The 23,089-nt window shown below is 51.3% G+C and overlaps 1 protein-coding gene across 2 annotated transcripts; it reads left to right on the top strand.

Annotated features, from left to right (window-relative positions):
* The first annotated feature begins 366 nt into the window (after positions 1–366).
* Positions 367–21,527, top strand: Trmt44 (tRNA methyltransferase 44 homolog). Of its 2 annotated transcripts, XM_036201495.1 has the most exons (11): positions 367–884; positions 3,615–3,729; positions 4,851–5,070; positions 6,809–6,877; positions 7,828–7,935; positions 8,530–8,601; positions 11,509–11,615; positions 13,060–13,243; positions 14,098–14,527; positions 16,408–16,524; positions 20,843–21,527. In XM_036201495.1, the coding sequence occupies exons 1-11, from the start codon at positions 386–388 to the stop codon at positions 21,070–21,072; spliced, it is 2,151 nt and encodes a 716-aa protein (XP_036057388.1). In that variant the 5' UTR covers positions 367–385; the 3' UTR covers positions 21,073–21,527. The 2 variants fall into 2 exon arrangements, with proteins under 2 accessions (XP_036057388.1, XP_036057389.1); XM_036201496.1 differs by lacking the exon at positions 367–884 and having other exon boundaries at positions 3,668–3,729; positions 4,880–5,070.
* Positions 21,528–23,089: the final 1,562 nt, after the last annotated feature.

Genomic DNA, 23,089 nt, shown 5'->3' with positions numbered 1-23,089 from the left:
CTGTGAGTCTCTGTTACGTCTTGTTTGCTAAAGGAACAACGCCCTCCCCATACTTCTCTCAGTGTTACTGTTAGCTTTGCCCTGGGAGAGGTAGGACCTATGGGGCCAAATTTTATTTGGGGGGCATAAGATGGACGTACTGCTCCAGGAAAGCATGTCAGAGAGCAAGACAAGGAGAGGGCCTGGGCTGAGCGTTCAGCTGGAGAGGATCCCTAGAGATTCAGTTCAAGGAGGCGGATGCTCCTCTCAGCCCTCATCACTGCCAGGTGCAGGTGCCCCACCAGAGGGTACCGCCCACTGTGCAAAACAGCGTGGGCTTCCGGCTCTAACTTCGTGACGTCAGCGCGCTGCCTATGCGTCATCCCTGCGCGCCGAGCACGCAGAGATGGCGGAGGTGGGCAGAGTACCGCTGTGCGACCCTGGTGCTCTGCTTCCCACGGGCTTCTGGGCCGCCGTGGCCGTGTGGCTGGAGAGGCCGCAGGTGGCCAACAAGCGGCTGTGCGGCGCCCGCACGGAGGCCCGCGGGAGCGCTTTCCGGCCCCGCGCCCAGACGGAGAAAGGACCGCAGCGGGGACAGGGACCCGGGCTGGAGGAGCATGATGCCGGAGAACCCGGACAAGCTCCTCCCGCGAGAGAGCCAGGGTTAGGACCTCGAGCGGGCCGCGAAGGCGGCGCCTCCGCAGCTGACCTAGACTCTCTGTGGGACCGAGTCTCTCAAAGCCTCGTCCACGACAATCCGGAAATGCTGGCCTTCCTCTCTGGCTCCGCGTTGGATTCTCAGCCTGAAGCCCCGCAGAAGCTCGACTTGATTCTCAGAACCGTCATCCCGAAAGCGAGCCCTCACTGCCCGCTTACAGAGCCAAAGAAAGAACTGGTGGTGCAAGGTGGGAGCGTAGTGGGAAGAGCGCGAATAGATTGAAAAGCGTTCGCTTTTCTAGACAGGGTCATATGTGGCCTGGAATTTGCTATGTGGACCAGGCTGGTCTTGAACTCACAGAGATCTGCCTGCCTCTGCCTCTCAAGTGCTTGGATTAATGACGTGTGCAACGTACAGAGGCCATGGTCATTGCGTGGCTCTAAGAGATCTGTGGGAGTGTGTGTCCTCAGTAGAGAATGGGATTGTTGAGCAGATGCTGTGGGTCTGGAAGGCTTCAGCGACAGGTGAAGGATGGGCTGGGTGTTGGAGGATACTTTAGCATCTGTAGAGGTAGCTGAAGGGGAAGCTGTTCCTGGACAGATGACCTGTGACTGAGCCCAGTGAATACCACATATTCCTGAGTTGAGCCTGGATGGATGGCAGCCTGTTGTTCATCAGTGGTGGTTGTACTTCAGACATGAACTTTGAGTGTTCCTAGCCTTGAGATGTCAGGGGATCCCTGCTTTGAACTTAACCGCCACAATGTGTTGACTTTCTAGTTACCTTTGTAGCAGATCACTGCAAATGTGATGGCTGGTCAGGCAAATTGGTCCTTGCTCAAAGCTCCATGGGTCAGAATCCTGGTGGACTCTGCTGGTTTCCAAGCACTGGACTCTCGCAAGGTCCAAATCCACAAGCTGGCTGACAGGGCTCTTCCCGGGAGTCTATGGGAAAGACGGGGCCTCCAAGACCTTAAGGAAAGACCGGACATCCAGGCTGTCAGGGTCCAGTGCTTAGGGTGGTAGAACTGGGGCAGTGTTCTGCTCCTAGAGGCCTCTTTGATTCTTTTGTCCTGCCCGCTACATCATTATGCCTGTGGCAGTGCGTGGCCCTTTGCATGCTTTGAATGGATCTCTCTGACATCCATCCACCTGAAGATAGTTCACTGCCAGTTGGTGCTGATGGGATTGAGTTTGGTAGCCCAGAGTATTTTCCTTTATAATGTCTGTCATGTTCCACATAATACCACATACTCCTGAGTACTCAGCCTTAGGGTGTGGACATCTTTGGGAGACCCCTGTGGCTCTCTTGGGCTGTAGTCACTGGAGATGCATGTTGCTTCCTACATACTATTGACTGTCTCTCTGCCTTCCCAAGACATCCCAAGTGCTGTGCTCTGGACCTTGGACCCTCTGGTCGAGCGTAGTTCTTCCACCTGTTGTCATTAATGTCAGAGCATTAATTCTTTTCCATCTCCCAACTATCTTTACTGAGCAAGCTTAAGTGGGAGGTGTCTGGAAGGGAAGTATGCTGGCTGCTCAGTAGGGGGAGGCCAGACAGAACTTAACCTTCCTTTCTTTCAGAGAGGCACCACCCCTCCATCAGCAGTGCTAGTATAAGGATTGCTTTCTCCTCAGGTTTCTGCAGGGAGACTCATCACAGTATTCAACTTCATGGGCCCCCCATGGCATGGCTTTAAACTCAGCTGTGCCATTTTTAGCTGTATAACTCTGTGCCTCCGTTTCTTCGTTTGCAAAATTGAATACTGATAGTGTAGTGAAATTGCTCACTATAAAGTACTTGAAACGGCTGGTGGTACATGATACATACTTCTCAGTATGGACCCGGCACACAAGCCTGTCGTTCCAGCACTGGGAGATGGAGGCACAAAGATCAGGAGTCCAAAGCCAGGCTCAGCTACATAGCAAGTTTGAGGCCAGTCTGGACTATACAAACCTCTATATAAATATAAAATAAAATAAAAACCAAAACAAAAGAAACAATTCACGGCATGTGGTGGTTCACGCCTTTAACTTCAGTACCCAGGCGGCAGATCTCTGAGTTTTAGACCAGCTGTAGCTATAACTACATGGTGAGACCTTGTCAAGAAAAGAGAGACAGACATCTTGATGTAGACAGCCAGCAAAGGTTACCAGTTGGTGAAGCAGGAGGCCCCCGGTGTACAATAGCTCTCCAGGTTCTTCGTCTACAGCAGAGGGTCTCCACCAGGGACAGTTTTGCTCTCCAGGAGTTTGTCACTGTCAGATTGTTTGTGGACAGTTTAGCCTTTTATTTATTGCTGTTGTGTATGTATGATCTCCTTGGCATGCATATGGAGGTCAGAGGACAACTTTGTGGAGTCGCTCCTCTCTCTCCACCATTATGTGGTTCTGAGGCTTGAACTCAGGTTTCCAGGCTTGTGCAGTAGGCACCTTTACCTGCTGAGACATTTCACTGGTTCTGCTGTAGGCATGTGCATGTGCACGTGCATGTGTGTCCCAAATCACCCTTGTAGAGGTCAGATGACAATTTGTAAGGGTCAGTTCCTTCCTTCCATTACGTGAGTCCCAGTGATAGAACTTCAAGCATGGCAATAAGTGCCTTTGGTCCTGGCCTTGTTTGTTTCTTTGTTCATTCGTTTGTTTGTTTTGGTTTTTCAAGACAGGGTTTCACTGTGTACCCCTGGCTGTCCTGGAGCTTACTCTGTTAGACCAGACTGGACTCGAACTCACAGAGATCCGCCTGCCACTGCCTCCCAATTGGTGGGATTAAAGGAGTGCCCCACCACCACCTGACTCAGGCCTTGTACTTTCTAAGTGCTGGCTGAATAGTGTACCAAGTGCAGAGCCCTTCTCCACAGCACTGGACAGCCACTGAGGGTTGGAAAGCGTCCTCCTCATATTCATTGCTGCTCAGCTCCACTTCCAATGAGCTGTTTAGAGCGGTTGTGACCTCTTGGCTTTGTCTTTTCCCTCAGATGTCACCTATGGTAGTGTCACCTTTTTACCCTTGGAAGAGGATGATGAGGGGAATTTGGAGGTTAAGGTGAGCAACGTGTATCAGCTCCGGCTCCATCACAGTGAAGGCGAATGGTAAGAGCCGGATTCCGCTCTGTTGCACTGCTATGTGATGTCCTATCCCTGGGCAGCTGGAAGGTTCTGGGGGGCAGAAGAGCCCAGGTCCTGTGTTGGTGGGATGCTCTCAGATGTGTACTGTAGTCACCACCCTGCTGGTTCCTGGTGCAGGTCCTGGGTTGGTGCTTGCTTCAAATGTTACAACCTGAGATTGATCCCTAGGACCCACATGTTGGAAGGAGAGAACCAACATGTTCTGTGAGTTGTCCTCTGTCATGCACACATGCAAACACACACACACACACACACACACACACACACACACACACACACACACGTATATCATTTTTCAAAGGTCTCAGAGGTTTTAATTTGTGGTCGCTCCCCTCTTTGGTATCTGGACCTGACGTGAGGAGCATGTGCTTTCATCAGGCCTTTCACTCAGGGCAGCCAGGAAGTTGTCAGCAAGAGGGAGCCATGGACAGATTATACCCTTCAGGAGTACACCCCCAGCTCCCTACCTCCTCCAACAAAACCTCACCTTCTAAAGCTCCCGCCACTCCCAGTAGCCCATAAGCTGAGTCCTTCGAAGAGTTAGCCGGTTGATGAGCTTGGTCCTCTCAAGGTCCAGTCACCTCCCAACGGCTCCACCTTTGAGCTTGGCTGAATTGGGGACCAAGCCTTGAACACAGGAGCCTTCGGAAGGCCTTTCACATCTAGACCAAATTGATAGGAACTCCAATCCCATCATCATGCTGCTGTTTGTATAGCTTGGTCCAGAGGAGTGGGTGGCATGTCTTGTCATAGTTTGGAGCCCTGCTTGTTACTCAGTGGTGGAACTCTTGCCCATTGTGTGCCTCTACAGACCCAGGGCTTGACCATAGCAGCACATGTGCGCGCGCGCACACACACACACACACACACACAGTGAGAGAGAAAGGATGTTTTAGTTGCTGCCCTCTTCTAGGAGATAAACATGTAACTCAAGAATAATAATTGAAAAGGGTTAATTTAAATTAAGAGGTAGCTAGTAATAAGAAGGCTGAGCCATTGGCCAAGCATTTATAATTAAAAAAAAAAAAAAAAAGAATAAGAATTGAAGCCAGCTCTTCTCACTGGTATTTCTCTTATTTTTGAAGGTTTATATCTGTTTTAATTTTCTGTCCAGAGATGTGGCATTCAGATGGCGTTGTCTATCCCAAACCTGCCTGGCTTGGAGAAGAACTGCTGTCCAAGCTGGCCAGGTGGGCCGTGGAGAACAGGAAGAGTGAATTTAAAAGCACGCTTTCCCTGGTGTCCATCCTGCGCTACAGCAGGATGTACCAGGAGCTCAAAGAGAAGTACCGAGACATGGTAAAGGTAAATGCAAAGGAGCGTCCGACATCCCCCCATTTAACAAGTGACATGGCCAGTGCCTGCCAGGGAGACTCTTCCCTATAGACTTCTTATCAAGTTAAGGTACCACACTGAAAACCCACTGTGGGTGCAGACAGTGTAAGCCAAGTGTATGTTTTGGTACTTTTATTTTTTTGAGCTGGAGATTGAACCCAGGGCCTTGCGCTTGCTAGGCAAGCACTCTACCACTGAGCTAAATCCCCAACCCGTTTTGGTACATTTTTAAACCCAGGAGTTTTTATATTTTTCAAGAACTCAAAAGGGAAATTTTATTCTAAATTTTTATTCTAAAAATAATAAATAATAAGCATTGTGTTAGTTACTGTATTATAAAGTGTACATTTTGTTTAAATTTTATTTTTGTTTTGAGATGGGATATCTCTGTAGCCCAGGTTAGCCTGAAATTCATGGTCCTCCTGCCTTATCCTCCCAAGTGCTAAGATTACAAGCATATGCCACCATGTGGGCCTGCCTAGTTAAAAATTTTTTATTTTTTTTATGTGTGCCTGTCTGTGGGAATATGTGCTCAGGCATGCAGTTGCCCACAGAAACATAATAGTGCCAGAGTTCCTGGAGCTGGAGTTATGTGCAGTAGTGGTGAGCTGCCTGCCTTGGGTGGTTCTTGGCAAGAGCAGTAAGCTCTCTTAACCGTTGAGCTGTCTCTGCGACAAGTGCTCCAAAAAGCAGCGTGCTTCATGACAAGATGACCTTGAGTTAGACCTTGCGCTTATAAGGCAAAGTAGCCAAAGCCCCAGGCTTGGAGCCATAGTGATTCATTATAGAGATGTGGTTCAGGTCTGTCTGGACACAGCTGAGCTGCATTCTCCTGAAGACCCTGGCCCGGGGGGTCTTCTGTGCCCCTGTGGACTCTCCATACCTTTAAGAAGGTGCTCCTATTTCTCAGCTTTTAAATTGTTCCCAGGACATGGTTTATCCATTATATCACTCACCAGACCTGTCGGTTCTGTACATGATTGACTCTCAAGGTGCCTTGATCATCCTGCCTGTCAGTCAGAGCCTGGCTCTGAGCAGCTGGCCCAGCTCCTGAGACCCAGTCTGTGTCTGTCTGCACCACTCAACCACTCACATCATTCCTTTGTGTCAGTGCTCACATGTATGTGAGTGAGGATGAATGCACCAGTGCATACGCATGCAGAGTCCAAGGAGAGTGCCATGTGCCATGCTCCATCACTAGGGTTTTACACTGAACTTGGAGCTAGGCTGGCAGTCAGCAAGTCCCAGTGACCCTCCTGTTTCCAGTGTCCCAGGGCTGGGCCTACAGCAAACCACATGGCCATACATGGCTTTTTATGTGGGTGCTGAGATTTGAACTCTTACCTTCATGCAAAGCAAGCACTTTGGTACTGAGCTTCCTCCATAGCCCTGCCCTCCTTCCTTATTTCATTAGTCCTTGTCTTTATCTAGATAAGCTGACTTTTTCTGTGTCAAACATCTTAGACTATATCATTGATAGTTTGGATCACTTTGTCCAGGACATTTTCTGTCCCGTACATGCAGTGTAGTAACTCCGTTCTTGTATAAAGCACTTAATTATAAGAGATCAACTGTGAGTTCGTGCCTTTGAAATAAAATTGTGTATTTACTATATGGTTAGTTTGGTTTGACTTAGGCTGTTTAGAGACACTTTAAGGTGTTCAAGGTAATTTCACAGCTATTTACTGATTCCCTGAAAACATTTTAGGTTTGGCCTGAAGTAACAGATCCTGAAAAGTTTGTGTATGAAGACGTGGCCATTGCCACATACCTGCTGGTAAGAGCACTTGTTCACACTCAGAGAGTATGTGAAGCTTGCCTCTGGCAGACGCTACTAGCTGGAGGTAGAGCATTCACCAGTCAGGACTTGTGGTTTGCCCTGCTGTGAAATGATTTCACATCCTGCATGGCTCCTGCATGAGCACAGAGCATGTGTGAATTGGAAGTTGGGGTGTAAGAGGGCAGGTGGGGCAGGAGTCATTGAGACACAGTTGTCTGGAGGCACCGGCAATCCAGTGCCCGCCAGCTGTGGGCTGGGCCTCTCTCCCCAGTCTGTCCTTAACTTGCTAGCTAGCCAGCTCAGTTGGACACTTCTTTAACTCAGTACTCTTGATTTTCTTATCTGTAAAGTGTTTAAACTAGAACTTCCCAGTTTCCATTAAACTTGTAGCTCTCTTAGTTTAGTTTAGAAAACAGGGTTACTTTGCTTGTCAAGGCATGCAGAAGTTAACAGATGAGGAGAGATGCCCACTGGACATGGATGCCATTTTTCTGGTGCTGGACTGTCTCAGGCCTGAATGAATGCAGCATCAGGGGAGAACAGTGGGGGTGGAGGGGCAGTGCCCTCGGGCCAAAGATCCCATCTGTTCTGCTCTTTTGTGTCACCTGCCTGGGATCCCTGGGGCCTTGGGAGAAGTCTCTCCATCCTTCCCTCCCCCAGTGGCATTAGTGTTGGGTCCTTCTCTTTTGTATACTTGGGCTGGAACCCAGGGCCTCACCCATGCCAGGCAAGTGCTCTACCACTGAGCCGTTCGTCACCAACTCCTTTTCTGAAGTCTAGAGACAGGACCCCACCAGGACCCCACCAGCTTTCCCAGGCAAGCCTTGAGCTTGCAGCCCTCCTGCCTCGACTTCCCAAGATCACAGGCATGTGCCTTTGCTCTGTTAGGTTTGTTCTGGAACAGAATGAGTTAACGTGGGTTGTCTCTACTTTGTCTCTTTCCTCAGATCCTATGGGAAGAGGAGAGGGCCGAAATGGGAGTCACCACCAAGCAGTCCTTCGTGGACTTGGGGTGCGGAAATGGCCTCCTGGTCCACATCTTGAGCAGTGAGGGGGTGAGCATGGCTCTGCTGTCTTTTCTTAAGATTTCTCTAGGTTGAACGAAGGGGGCCCCTGTGTTTCTTCTCCAGAGTATGCAGCCACACCCAGCTCCAACTGCCTGGACTCAGAGTCAGCCTGGCTCAGAGTGGTGCCCACAGCTTCAAGCTGGAGCTTTCCCTGGTGTTTATAAAGGAGGCATTTTTAGTGGTATCCCTGTGAAGACCTGGAAGCTGGGTGTAGAGCTGATAGGAAGATTCCATAGCCCTCTACCCAAGGGGAATGAATAAGGTTGCAGCCAGGGTTCAGGGACCTTGGTGGGGCGGATCCAAGCTTGCCTTCCCCTGCATGTTCCCTGGGCACTGTCTTGGGACACAGGCCACTGTGGTTCCTTTTGAAGATCTATGGTGATCACTGGTAGGGTGCAAGTTCTCACTAGCCATGCAGATGTGTAGTGTTGCCAAGAGCTGAGAGCTGTGCCTCCCACAGATGCCGGGCACGACCTGCCCTTCCTATGTGGCAGTGGCAGGTGCCTGCAGATTTATTTATGCCAACTTATGGCAACTTAGTTGCCTGAACTTAACCCACGATTTCAAAACTGCTCATTTCAGCATCCAGGCAGAGGGATTGATGTCCGAAGAAGAAAGATCTGGGACATGTACGGACCCCAAACTCAGCTGGAGGTACTGCCTTCCCCCGTAACTCCACGCATTCTCTGAAGCTCCAGCAAGACTTGTCCCCTAGAGTCAGCTGTTGGCAGGAGCGCTCTGGATTCCGTCAGCTCTCACTGCAAGTGTTCACTTTAGTTTGGGTGCTCTGACATAGGAAGGAGAGAGGTGGGACGATTTCAGCACAGCCTCTGGTTATGGTGACCTTGTCTGGAGGCCTTCTTCCCTGAGCTGTGCTGTGCACCTATGTGAGATGTTCCATGAGGTCTGCAGGGTGGAGATGTCTTTTTCCCCCTTTCAAAGCCTGCTGCAGGAGTCTGTTCAGATACCCACTCTGAGTGATGATGTACAGCAGCCTACCAGGAAGGTCTTCTCTTAGTTAAACCTCTCTAGAAATAACCTCACAGACCCAGAAGTGTGTTTCCTAGTGACTCTAAACCCTGTCAAGTTGGCAGTCAAGATTAACCATCTCAACATGATGAGCACCAGGTATTCATCAGCAACTACCACTATGCCTGTGTGCCCCCACTGCCCCAGACACTGTCTACAGCTGCTGCAGTACTGTCTACCCAGATCCTGCCCCAGACACTGCCTACAGCTGCCACAGTGACTGCCCACTCCCTGCCCCCAGACACTGCCCACAGCTGCCACAGTGACTGCCCACTCCCTGCCCCCAGACACTGCCCACAGCTGCCACAGTGACTGCCCACTCCCTACCCCCAGACACTGCCCACAGTTGTTACTGCTTCATCTCCAACAAAAAGTACAACTTTAGAGACTTGCATTTTCTGTCATCATATCTCTTTTTCAAGTTGAGATAACATGACAAAGACTTGAGGGTCAGGAAGCTCCCTGCCAGCCCCGCAACTCAGCCCTTCCTTCTGTGTTCATGGTTGCTTTCCCAGGGATTCTTAATTGCTTGTAGATTCACGTTATAGGAAAATTTGCCAAGCAAGAAGGTGAACTTTTGTAATTCCAACACTTTGGAAGTAGAAGCAGGAGGATCAGCTATATAATGAGTTCAAGGCCAACCTGGGTTGCATGAGACCCTGACCTTAAAAAAAGGAAAGAAAGATCTCTGAGTTCAAGACCAGCCTGGTCTACAAAGTGAGTTCCAGGAAAGGTGCAAAGCTACACAGAGAAACCCTGTCTCAAAAAACAAACAAACAAACAAACAAAAAAAAAAAACAAAAAGGAAAGAAAATTGAGAAATGTTTTTAGGAGTGGGCATGGTGAGATAGCCTTTAATCTCAGCTCTTGTGGGGCAGAGGCAGGCAGACTGAGTTCTAAGCCATCTTGGTCTATAGAGCAAGTTCTAGGCCAGCTAGTGCTAAATAGTGAGTGAGACCTTATGTCCAAAAAGAAAGAAATGCTTGTAGTGTCTTGAGTTTGAGAACTGTTGGTAAGCTGGCAGGTTCATAGAGTCATGCAGCTGGCTGGGTGAGATCTAAGTCCATAGATCTTCATGCCTGGTGCCTAAGGCTCTGATTGTGTGTGAGACGATAATCAGCTGGAGAAATTTGGCGATGTCAGCATCCCTGTGCCCCGGGTCTTAACCCTGCTTGGGATGAACTTCAGACTGTCCGTCTAGTAAGTCCTGACTGAAGGAAGGGCTAGTTGGTGTGAGGGGCTTTCAGGAATTGTATAGAGGTTTGGCTGTTGATTAGGGGTCTCCAGCACCTGCCTCAGAGCTGTCAGTGAGTCACCTGACTCAGGAACCCCTTCTAGTCTCAGTGGCCACAGGCCACTGGTTCTAGTGTTGAGTATTCCAGGGGGAAGTCGACTGTGATTCTGTTCCACTTTCTGCTTGAGCCTGTGGCCTTGAGGCTTCTCTGGAAGCTGCGTGCTGCTGGTATATTTCTAGTAAACAGTTTGTTTCCAGCTGCATTTGTGTGATGTCTGTGATAGCTCTGCCTAGAAATCCCATCCATCTTGGCTTAAGCTTCTTTCTAATCCCTATTCAGTGCAAGTGTGTCTGGAATCCCTTGTTAATATGGTGCTGTGATGATGATCTCAGATTGTATTAAGTTTGTGCATCAAACAGCACGGTTGCAATTTGCTATATTAGAAGGCCTTTAGTGAAGCAAGTCTGACTATTTCCAGGTCCATGTAGCCAGATAATGGCAGTCCAAAGTATAACTAAGGTCTTGAATCATGAAGAGATACATGGGCAGATTTAAATGCAGAGTGAGTGAAATGATAATAGATGTTGTTAAAGGTTTCTTCTCCCATGTGACTGTGCACTTAGCGGTTGGCCAGTGTATGCTCAGTGTCTCAGTGTCTGTCAACAGCCCCAGAGCTGCTGTAACGCTTCTTCCGTGAAGGCTGCTGTGGGGCGCTAACAATCCTACAGTAAGGACTGGTGCAGAGAGCAGGGCTGGAGAGTCAGGCATGGTCAGAGCGGCACGCCATCCCCTGGGGTCTATCCTGCACCATCTCAGGATGCACCTCCTTCCTCTCTGTTTCTCCAGTCAGTTCTCTAAGATGTCACTTGTTTATTCGAGAGTGGCTGCTGACTGCCAGGAAGGGTGATGTGCAGAAACTCAGAAGGGCAGGGTGGGTAAGGTGTCACTGCTGAGAGTCCCCTGACCATAGTGACAGAATAACCCAGAACTGAGAGGACTTTCTCTCTTCTCAGAGGAGACCAGTCACCAGCTGTGTCTCTGCTGGTTGCTTTCTGTGTTTATACAGGGGCAAGTTTTAGTCATCACCCAGAAAAAGTGCTCTTTTGGGGGTCCCAAAAGTTGCCAGTGGTTTGTATCCTTGGAGGCCAACTATGGTTAGGACAGTCATCTCCTCTTAGTAAGTTGGGCACAGTGGAGGCCTGGAAGGATCATGTGGTAGGTGGACTGTGACTGTGAATCATGGCTCAGAGCTTCTGGTGCATGTACTGACTGGGTCATCTTGTGTGCCATTCTTAAGGAAGGTTCCATCACCCCAAGTGACAAGACCTTGTTCCCTGGTGTTGACTGGCTGATTGGTAACCATTCTGATGAGCTCACTCCCTGGATCCCTGTCATTGCAGCCAGGTGAGTAGGAAAGGCAGGTGGCACAGCATTCCTGTGCACATCATGTCCACGATGGCAGCCCTCACCACTGTGGCAGTGTGGCATTTGACATGGTAACTCAGAGTCTTGAAATGACAGTAGCATAGATACATTGAGTAAATTTAAATCTACCTGCTTTTCTATTGAAACTGGGACTACTGAAAACCTGAACCACACAGGTGGTTCCTCTCATGTTCTGTCAGCCAACACTGATCCCGGTTACTATTTCTATCCCATGTCGAAAGATACATACTTTTTTGGAAAGTGTTCTGGTTTTAGAGGGTTTGCCTTCAAGGAAAAGTCTTTCCTTAGATCCTTTGCAGCAGTCCGCACCTTTAGACGGCTCTTGGACGAGTGTGAGACACGCGTGTACCTTCAGCCCCACCTCCCTTAGTCTGCCCTCGGGCCTCTCCTGCCACCAGGACTCTGGCTGTTTGTGCTCCTGGCTCCACTCCAGGTCAAGTCTGAACTTACCTTTGCTGTGCCTGTCTTGGTTTCTGATTCCTACCTGAAGTTCCAGCTCCAGAAAGCTAATGTCACAGTGGGCCAGAGTAACTGCACAGGGAAATTATTTTTTATTAATTCAGTTTCTATTTTGTTGAAAGGTACAATGTGTGGCATGGTTTTTAGAGATCTATGGGAAACAATCCCAGTGTGATGACTGTGACTGTAACCCCAGTACATTGAAGGTGGAGACCAGAAGTCAGGAATAAGTAGTGCATTTGAGTGCATTTGCCCTGTGGCCTCAAAAAGTAAATAAGAAAGACCCATTGCTTTAGATGTAAGAATAGCCAGGAGCAGCTTAGATACTCGGTCTTCTGCTGTTTGTGCATGCTGTGGTCTCTGCTGGGCTCCTCGGGTCTTCCTGGGTCTCTGCTGGACTCCTTGGGTCTTCCTGGGTCTCTGCTGGGCTCCTCAGGTCTTCCTGGGTCTCTGCTGGACTCCTAAGGTCTTCCTGGGTCTCTGCTGGACTCCTAAGGTCTTCCTGCGTCTATGCTGGGCTCCTCAGGTCTTCCTGGGTCTCTGCTGGACTCCTAGGGTCTTCCTGGGTCTGTGCTGGGCTCCTGAGGACTTCTTGGGTCTCTGCTGGGCTCCTAGGATCTTCCTGGGTCTGTGCTGGGCTCCTGAGGTCTTCCTGGGTCTGTGCTGGACTCCTGAGGACTTCTTGGGTCTCTGCTGGGCTCCTAGGGTCTTCCTGGGTCTGTGCTGGGCTCCTCAGGTCTTCCTGGGTCTCTGCTGGACTCCTAAGGTCTTCCTGGGTCTGTGCTGGGCTCCTCAGGTCTTCCTGGGTCTCTGCTGGACTCCTAAGGTCTTCCTGGGTCTGTGCTGGGCTCCTCAGGTCTTCCTGGGTCTCTGCTGGACTCCTAAGGTCTTCCTGGGTCTGTGCTGGGCTCCTGAGGACTTCCTGGGTCTCTTCCTCCTCCAGGTCTTCCTACACCTGCCGGTTCTTCGTCCTGCCCTGCTGTTTCTTTGACTTTGTGGGGCGATACTGCCGGCGGCAGAGCAGGAAGACACAGTACCGAGAGTACCTGGACTTCGTGCTGGAGGTGGGGCTTTCCTGTGGCTTCCACGTGCAGGAGGACTGCCTCAGGATTCCTTCCACCAAGCGGGTATGTGCCAGGGCATGTGCAGGGTCAGGGAGTAGGTTCTGCTTGGGGCTCCTTCAGAAGTTTCCTTCAGAGCTTATCCTTAGGCTGGCACCATGTTGGCAAGCCTTGCTCCTCTGGGTTGGAGAAGGTTCAGCCTGGGGTGTCGAGACCTGTGTTTTGCACCTGTGTTCACTGCTCACCATGAATAACCAAGGAAGCTCATGCAGTCTCTGACCTAGTGTTACAGTTGGGTGGTATGGGAGGTGCCCAGTAAGTGCTGGACTGGGGACTAAACAAAACCCAGAGAACATGGCAGGCAGGGCTGGGTGACCCTAATGGAATTCCACTGGCTCCCTTTGCTGGTGTGCACTCTAACTCTGGAGTTAATGACCAGAAGGAGAGTGTAGAGGAAGTTCCTTAGATGCATTGGGCACCTGCATTGTTCCAAGTGTCGTGCTAGCAGGTTAACATACAGCTTGTTCTCGCACAGATCCCTGGGGCCTTTCAGAGGTAAATTGTGTCACCCCTGGGGCAAAGGCAAGCCTAGTAAAGACCACCAGAGTGAAGGATTTCAAACCCTGAGCTGACTTGCACCTTCCATACATCTGCACTCACATTCCTTACCAGCTCTTATTGTTAGCTTTTTTATTTTTAAATCATTTCTGTTGGTATTTCAGGGCTTAGGGTAGACCTCAGTGGGTAATGTTTCCCAGCATGCGCAAGGCCTTGGAGTCCATCCCAAGTACAACCAAAAGGCTAAAATAAGGATTTCTTTCTTCTTGTGACAGATTGCTAAAACTTTAGTGTGAATTGTTCTTCAGCACAAAAGTGCTCCACGGCATATGTTGTAATATATAGCGTCTCTTCAAACACAGGTCTGCCTCATTGGGAAATCCAGAACATACCTGCCTTCTGCAGAGGTCTGGATGGATGAGCAGAGGACACGGTACCTCCACAGCAGACAGGACCACCCCCAGAGCTCGCCTGCTGAGGGACATGCGCCTTCTGTACCCCAGGTTGCTGCCCATGATGCTGATCATCAAGATAGTCACAGGACCTTTGACCTTGAAGCTGAGTGCATGCCTGGTGGCCGGGCTGCTGAGGGAGGCGCAGCCCCAGCCCCAGGGCTCTGGATGCCTGGGTTCTGCCCTAGAGAAAAGGCCGAGCGTGTGAGGAATTGTGCTGCCCTCCCTCGAGACTTCATTGACCAAGTGGTTTTACAAGTGGCAAATTTGTTGTTAGATGGAAAGAAGTTAAACATGGGGAGCTCTGAGGATGGGGGTCTGAAGACCTGGAATGGAGGAGGTAAGGCCCCACCCTCCAGGGCAGGCTCACTACAGTGTAGACTGTGGGTCTTTGTAGCTCGGCATACCCCGAGGCTGGGAGTGAACAGCCCTCCATAGTTGCTGTTCAGGGGAGGAAGGTGGAGGCCAGGGCTGCTGGTGTTCAATCCTTAGAAATGATGCAACCAGAGAACAGGTCACCAAGTGTCCAAAGCCCCACTTCCTTGAATGCAAATTCAATATTTCATTCTCTGCAATCCCTAAATACAAGACTGTTGCCGTGGAAGGGACAGTTGCATCTGATTGCTCATTGGCTGGAACCTGCCTGTTAGAGAGAAACAGGCAGAGTAGGGTTGCTCTTACATGCAAAGTTGAGGCTGTCAAAGCTTTCAGCTGCACCCCTTCCTTCCACCTGTGACCACCAGAGGGCAGTATGGGGCCATCTGCTGACTAGACCCAGGGTTGTCCCAGAAGCTGTGGATGTTGTCTAGTTGTCACCCTGCACGGGAGCAAGTAGCCCCCAGCATAGCTTAGAGCAGAGTGGCAACACTCTCATCCCCCATGCCACATCCACATCTGTGACTGTTGGGTCTAGGTTTCTTCCCTCTATCCTCTCATCTCCCACATGTGACATGGCAGGACCTTCTTGTATGTTCTCCTTCAGAATTAACCAATCCTGGGAGGCCCTCTGGGACACTGGCCAGAATGGCCTTGGCTCAGCGGACCGTGTAACTTGAAGAACCATCACTCTGTGGTTTGGGGCTAGCTTCCCTGTTTAGATGCTAATATGGGGTCTTTGCAGAGGGCAGCAGGCAAGGTTTCCCAGCAAGGCTGGAAGAACACAGGGCACTGGGATGGTGTGGAAGTTCTTGAGTGTGCCGTGTAGCAGGATTCCTGGTTTAACAGAACAAATGATGGGAACTGGGGGGGTTTGGGCTGTGCCTGGGATGGAAAGCCCTGAGCTAGCTGGACCCTCCTTCTGACCTAGATCCAGTACCAGGTGGAATACCAGGGTACCTTCGCTGACAGGTGTCCAGAGGCCTGGGCTCATTGGAGGCTCTCAGGTGCCCCTGGGTGAGAAGCATCTCTGTAAGGAAGGAGTGGTCCTGGGCCTCTGAGCCCACAGACAGCCTCTCCCCACTGCCTGTTGGAGGCCTGGGCATCTCAGGAAGCCATTGCTGGGCACTGGGCAGGAGTCCCTCAGGTCTGGGTCAGGTAGTGCTGCTACTGCCTGACTGCTGTGGAGACAGGGCTGTTTTTAGCCTCCAGCTTTACTGGGAGACATAGATGAGCTGCTAGGTGCAGGAAGGTGATTCTTGGCAAAAGCACCAGGGAGACCCATTGTTATTTTAGTCGGAATAGACTTCATTGTCACTGGGTGTCTGATCAGAGTGTTTCCACGTGAGCAGGGTCTTGAGCAGCATTGTGAATGGGAGAGACCTCACTGATACCTGCGATTCTGTGTCACACCTCCCACTCCAGCCCACCATGTGGGCAGTGCCCTGCAAAGCTCTAATGCCAGCTTGGCCAGGAGACGTAACAAAAGGCTTGCCCGTTGGCCCTGCCTCCTCAGCTCTGGGCTATATCTCATTTGTATTGTACCAAGAATATGGGGGCTGGACCACCCACCAGGTGTTGGTGAACTTACTTGACGCTCAGCCTGCGCAGTGGAAGCATGTGGTTCTGCATGCTGGCACACTGTGTCACTGTGACTGGGGTGACTGCCACCTCGTGTCCTGTGGTTGTAAGACGTGGTTTCATTAAACTGTACACCAGGATCCTGCACCTGAAGCACGCATGGGCCTTGAAGCTGAAGGATAGGGTTTGGCTTTGGGACCTGACAGTCTATGCTGGCTACAGGCTCGTAATCTGTGCTGTTTGCGGATACCTACTTTTCCACAGGGAGCCTTTCCCTGGCAGAAGTGGCTGCGGAACTGAACCCAGAGACTCTGCAGCGACTGAAGCGGGAGTGTGGAGGCCTACAGACCCTGCTCAGGAACAGCCACCAGGTGTTTGAAGGTAAAACCTATGAGGTCACCATACACTGTCTATCCTGCTTGTCCCCAGCAGTTCCTCCATGTGTATTCTGTAGAATTCTGCTTTCCATCCCCAATGGCTGTGATACTTAGGGGCTTCCTGGATGTCAGAAGAACCAAGTGGGCATTATGGCGGCCCTGTGCCCACCTAGGCCACCACTAGCCTGTATCTTAGGCTGAGGCCGTAGCATAGCCATCCTTCTCTCTAGGCACACTCTGGCCTCGGCTCAGGCTCCCTGTGCCTTGTCCAGGTGGCTCCTGTCTAGGATGTGCTCCTGAATCCCCGTTGCTTCTGTGATGCCTGTTCCTCATATAGGGCTGATGGTCAGTTGCAAAGCTTGCTGGCTGCATCTTGTGTCACGACAAGAATATCTGTTTACCTCTGTCTCCTGCAACAAGAAGCATGTGGAGCTGTAGAGTCCAGCAGGCAGGTTGGGGACATGAGCCTTCTCCTAGTCTCTGCTTGATGCCTCCACCTTATGGGCCTGGCACAGGGACTTGGGACTCTTGAGTGGCCCTCCTGGTAGACTGAGGCTTGTCTCTGCTTCAGCACCGGATTCCATAGCTCCAGAGATAAAAGGGTGCACTCTCATTTGTCATGGCTCCATCCCTGCCCTGTGGGAGTGTTCAGTCTAAGGATGGGGAGTGGAGTATGACAGTGTCCTCCCAGAAGCCTGAAGTGTAGACAGTGCCATGAGGTCATGAGCGTGTAGGACTAACACAAGACGGGAAGAGCTGCAGGGCCTGAGTCCTCCCACCAGCCCTCCCACGGCCACTCCTGCTTCATGGAGTGTGCGTCTCCCTCTACAGTACATTCCATGTCTTAGTTAGGGTTGCTATTGCTGTGATAAACACCATGACCAAAACAACTTGGGGGAAAGGGTCTGTTTGCCTTACGTATCATAGTCCATTGAGGAAGCCAATGCAGGAACTCAAACTGGGCAGAACCTGGAGGCAGCAGTTGATGCAGAGGCTGTGGATAATTGCTGCTTACTGGCTTGCTCTCAGTGGCTTGCTCAACCTGCGTTCTTATATAGAACCCAGGACCACTAGTGCATGGGTGGCCCTACCCTCAGTGGACTAGGCCCACCCACATCAATCACTAGTTAAGAAAACGCCCTATAGGCTTGCCTGCAGCCCAGTCTTCTGGAGGCGTTTTCTCAGTTGAGGTTGCCTCCTCTCAGATGACCATAGCTTGTGTCAGGTTGACATAAGACTAGCCAGCACAGCCCACTTGGAGTGCATTCACCCCAGGTGCTTCCTTGTACAGCATTAAACACAACAGGCATTGTCTTTTCTTGCTTCACCAGTATGCCTTCGGCACAGGTATCCACTTGGACTTAGTTACATAGAAAGGCTTTTCCTTAGGAGGTGATGCTCCTGTTGGGACCAGGAGGAGAGGAGTCTGAGAAGTGAAGAGGTCCAGGGGAGTTTTGGTCAGTGGGATGGTATATGTGAGGGTCTGGATTAGGTAGTAAGCTGCTGATGCAGTGGCCAGAGAACTGTGGCTTCTGTGACTAGCAGAGAGGGTTGACACCCAAGAGGCCTGGGAAGGAGCAGCCAGGCTTCTAGTCTCGGCTTCTGGGACCTGTGACCCATTAGCACCCAGACTGCAGCGTTGAGCTCAGTGGATCTAGGTGATGGCATGAGATGCAGTCAGTTCAGCCCTGGTTCTTTGGTATGTCAGCAGAAGCCTAGAGGCCAGCACTGTGCACCTCATCCTAACAGTCTGGGACTTGAGGCAGGTTGGGGTCAGCCCTATCTGTATCCACGAAGGACTGATGGTAATGTGGATGGGACCTTGATGGGACACAGGTGTTGGAAACAGTTGTTTCTACCTTAGATCTTAGACTAAGGATTAGAGGGTCCCATGCTCCTCTCTGTTGTCATCTGTGAGAACAGGTATGTGCTGCCTCATATTCAAGCACAGATATGTGCTGTCCCATGTACGTGAAAAAAACCACATGAGAACATGGAGGTCAGGTGCTCCTGAATAATGTATTTGAACATGTGTGTACTCGCTGCCTGTGTGTGTACACCTGGGAATGTTGGTGTCAAGTGCTCTTCCATGTCAGGGCATGGCTGTGTAGGTCTACACACCTGCCCTTTGGTGGTCCAATTGTCCTTGGGAAGTTGGATATGGTTCTGTCCGGCCGACTGGCCTTCACTTGGATGAGTTTTGTTCACGGGCGGGTGCAGGAATGGCCTGACATAGTCCCCTTGGAGGTGTTGCTAAAACCCAGAGCCCCACACCCAGATGTCCAGATGAGCTGCCCAGTGCCTGGAATCTGTGCTTACCTACAAAGCTTTAATCAGTTAAAATACTATAGCCTGAGGGGCCTCTCTGTTTCCCACATGTTTTCTTTGATTTCATGAAGGACCATCGCTCCTGTCCAGTGTAAATATGTATGTGTGGGGTTAACTGCTTCTCTGTGCAGTTCCCTTTGGGGGACAGTTAGTTTTGGAATCATTTCTGAGTAGAAGACTTAGGGATCCAGAGCCACGTGAGCATTCTCTCTGCAGTCATGCAGAAAGTATGTGCTGAAGCTGGGGCTTATCTCTGGATGGGGTTTTGTTTTGTTTTTAGCTACTATGACTCTGGGTCATCTGGAGGAGTGTGTGCTCCAGAGGAAGCCAGCTTTCAGATAGCTTAGGTCAGCTCTTGTGAACACTACGTGTCCATGCCATGTCAGGACTGAGCGCCTCAGCTCCGCCCCTTCCTAGGGCCTGCATAGTTGTCTCTTCCTGTCTGCTGGTGAAGCAGCCTCCTCATCTAGAGGATTGGACATAGCTCAGAGGAGTTGGTGACTTACCCAAGATCTCCAGCCAGGCTGACAATCCAGGCCAGTTGAGCCCCTGGCGTTGATGCTCCTGAAGACAGGGCACACCCTCAATGCTCTTCCTGTCCCCTGCGTCTCAGTACATTCTAGCCAGAGGCTGCTTTGTCCAGCAGCTAATGGGTGGAGAGTTCTGTTTCTCTGCAGTCCCACAAGCTCCCAGCAGGAGGCAGGAGTTAGAGGGTTGGGAAGACAGCAAATTTGTTCCTGTGATTCCATTTCAAATTAGTAGCACATTTCCCAGAGGAGAGCTGTTGGTGGTCTGACTTGAATGGCTGGCATGTGCCCTGGAGGGCCACCCCTCTGGCGCCTGACACCATCTTTCCCAGAGTGATGGCTGTGGGGCCAACAGGGAGCTGCCTGGCATCCTGGTATAAACTGGGCACATTGGCACGCTGTGTATACTTGATGCCTGGCTACTGCCCTCTCCAGATTCCTGTGTTATTATTAGTGCTCCCTTTTGGTCTTTATACCTATGATTGGGCCTGATCACATAACCCTGCAAATAGCAACCAAAAGTGTGCCTAGGCATGCTACTAGCTCATAGCCATCTGGGGAGGTTCCCCTGCTGGCCACTATGCCCATAGAGAAGGCCTAAACCAGCATTGAGGGCAGGCTTCATGACCACTGTGGCTTGGCTTCAGATTGTTTAAACATGTCAAAACTTCCAACAGGGACAGGGACTCCTGGCCACTTATAGTCAGGTGTCCTGTTTCTGGAAGATGCCCCTGAGGCTCCTCTGGGCACAGTTCAGAGAGTTCTGGGCCCGCAGTAACTCAAGTTGTATCCTGTGCTACACTGGGAAGCTCTTCTCTGGGAAACGTCTCTAAGTGTCCTGAAGTGACTTTAACCTGGGCTTTAGTTCAGGGAAGATCAACCTCAGCCTGAGGGAGGTGGTTGCGTGTGGTGCCACTTGACCCTGGGGCTTTAATCCATTCCTGATGATGAACCCCTCCCGGTGTTCTAGGTCCATAGGGTCCTCTCAGGACTCATTGCTCAGGTTTCCAAGGGAAATATTTACTCCCAGGCTGCTGATGGAAGCAGCCAGGCTCACTGGGGCCATACCACAGGGGATCTCAGAGCCGACAGGAAGCTGTGCTCACTCAGACACTCAGTTCAGTTCAGTTCTGGAAGTCGGTGAGCCAGACTTCCTCAATGAGGCACTTTTATTCCCCCGCCATGCTGGTAGTTTTGGGTAGTTTTATGGCACTGGGGAGGCCAGAGGTTTGGTTGCTTTGGCAGAGTTTCACATGGAGCCGTTGGCTTCTCACAATGGAGTGGCTGAGGGCAGTGGGCCACCCTGGCCTGAATACTGTACTCTGTACACCCAGATCCTGTCCAGCAGGACTCATGGCTGGAAGTCCTCCCCTTGACCCTGCACCCCTCTGTCAGGACTCCCCACAAGCTGGTGCTCTTCAGTCTCTGTACACTAATGATACTCAGGCCTTCTGTTCTAACCCTCAGTTAGGAATGGGCGAGTTCACATCCGTGACTGGCAGCGAGAGTTGCAGAGGGAAAAGCCTCCTGAAGCCAAGCGGAGCCTGCCTGCAGAGGTGTTCAAGACGCGCATCTGCTGGTTCTTCACTCACCATCCTGATGGCTGCGTGCTGCCTGCTGCCCACTGCCCCTTTGCCCATGGCCCCGAGGAGCTGCGCCTGTCTCAAACCTCGAAGAAGCAGAGGCAGGCTCCCTGAGTCACTTCTCGGTGATCGCTAGCTGGTGGCTCTGTGGCTCTGCTACCTGTCTCCCCTGTCATTGTGCATCGCCACCATCAGTCACTGACACACTTCTGCAGGCTGTGGAGCCTGCTCAGCCCTTCTCGGACCGCCCTGACGCCAGAGCCACTGTGTCACCTTCTAAACCCATGGCCGCCTTATTCTCAGGGCTCTGTGCCCCAGCTTCCCTCTGCCTGGGAGCTTGCTGCAGGGTGATCCCAGGCTCCTGTAAGCAGAGGTAGAAGACTTGCTGTGAGGCCATTAGCAGAGTCCTAGAGAGAACAGCTTCCAGAGTCACACTCTGCCACCCTGTGTTCCGAGGCAGGACTCAGTGAGCGTTGCCTCGTCCGTACCCTTCTCTTTGGCACCCTATCCCCAGAAGTGTTGGACAGTTTTTCCTTTGAGAAAAAAAAAATGATTTCCATTTAAATTTATTTTTGGTCTTGCACAAAAGGTGGCACTCGCTTTATCTCTGCTGACTGTCCTGGGGACCGGCCTCTGAAACTTGATGTGGTAGAAATTATTATCCCAGTGTCATCTGAGTGAAAAGAATGAAGTTTATTCCGAGAGCTGAGGGCTCTGCAGCGTCCTGGGGCAGGGCGGCCACCGTGGAGTCTTGAGCCCAGCTGATGAGAACCCACAGGGCTTGCTCCTGCCTCTTTCCTTGCCAGTTTGGCAGCCGCAACTCCTGGAGCAGAGATGGTGATCTGCACCCAGGCAGTATCGCCACCACTCTCTTAGACGGGCTGGGCTTTGTGTCCTCAGGAACCAGGGCTCCCTCAAAGCGGGGCAGCCTCTGTCCTCATTGGTCCATGGGGGCCCAGAAGCTGTGGAGCCCTTTCCCAGCCTGGCTTTGTGTCTGAGGAGGCAGCGTTTGGTCTCAGGCCTTGCAGGTGCCTGGAAATCTGACCATGGTCCTCAAGGATGTAGTAAGGCAGGGCCCCCATTGGCAGTGGGTTTGGCCCTCCCTCAGATTTTACTGGAGCCCCAGGTTAAGGCAGGTAGACTGAGAGGGGGAACAGCAGTCTTAGGTTTCCACCTTTTCTAGTTCACAAAGCCTCACGCTGATGCCTGGGTTCTGGGGAGAAGATACTGCAGAACTCGTTCAGAATGAGCTATGGGCTCGCTCTCTCCCCATGGCTGCATTCAGTGAGGACAGCTTCCAGAAGCCCCTGCATGGGAAGAATGTGAGTAGGCTTAGGGAAGTGTGCATGGAGGAGGTGGGCCATGCTTGTGTCCCTTGACAGGCCTGCTGCACTGGACTTTTTGTTAAACCTATATTCTACCACATTAGTGACAGGACCAGAGGGGCAGGTAAGCGAGCAAGTGAGCTCAGAGGTGAAGAGGAAATGCCCAAAGTCATGATGCAATAATGGCTGGTGAGCATGCATCCCAGGCTACCTGCATACAAACACACACTTGTGCATAAACTCAGGGTTTGCCTGGAGTGTGACCACCTTAGGTCCATCAAAGACGTTTGGCTTCTGAGTCTTCAAAAATTGTTGTGACCCACAAGATGAGAACTCAGCGTTGGTGGTGAGGGCTGCTGTGTTTCAGAGCACTTACCACTAAGGGCCCTGGGCATCTTCCTTGCCTCGGGTCAGCAAGGAGGGACCCTCAGATGATTTGTCTTTAGATGTGCAGCAAATGGCTGTGAACCTGGGGACTTAGAGCAGCACAGCAGGACAAGCACAGCCGTGGTGGGCCTCCATGCTCAGGTCCCTCCTGCTGCAGACCAGTTAAGGCCCAGGACTGAGGTCTCAGCAGAGGCTAGACTAGGGAAGGATCCATGTCCGTGTTCTCGTGGCCCTCTCCACAGGCCAGCTGGTGGCAGCAGCAGGCCAGTTCCCACCCATGTCACATCACAGGGGTGATGAGTGGCCTGTTACTGGTGAGAGGCAGGCCCTGCCCACAACCAGACAGGCTGGTCAAACACGAGTACCAATGAGTAAGGATCGAGGCCCAGTGTCTGCCAACACACCCCATATCCAGACTG

This window comes from Onychomys torridus, chromosome 10 (genome assembly GCF_903995425.1).
Source record: "Onychomys torridus chromosome 10, mOncTor1.1, whole genome shotgun sequence".
Taxonomy (NCBI): domain Eukaryota; kingdom Metazoa; phylum Chordata; class Mammalia; order Rodentia; family Cricetidae; genus Onychomys; species Onychomys torridus.
The sequence above is the reverse complement of the archived record's forward strand: the minus strand, read 5'-3'. Positions and strand labels throughout refer to the sequence as shown.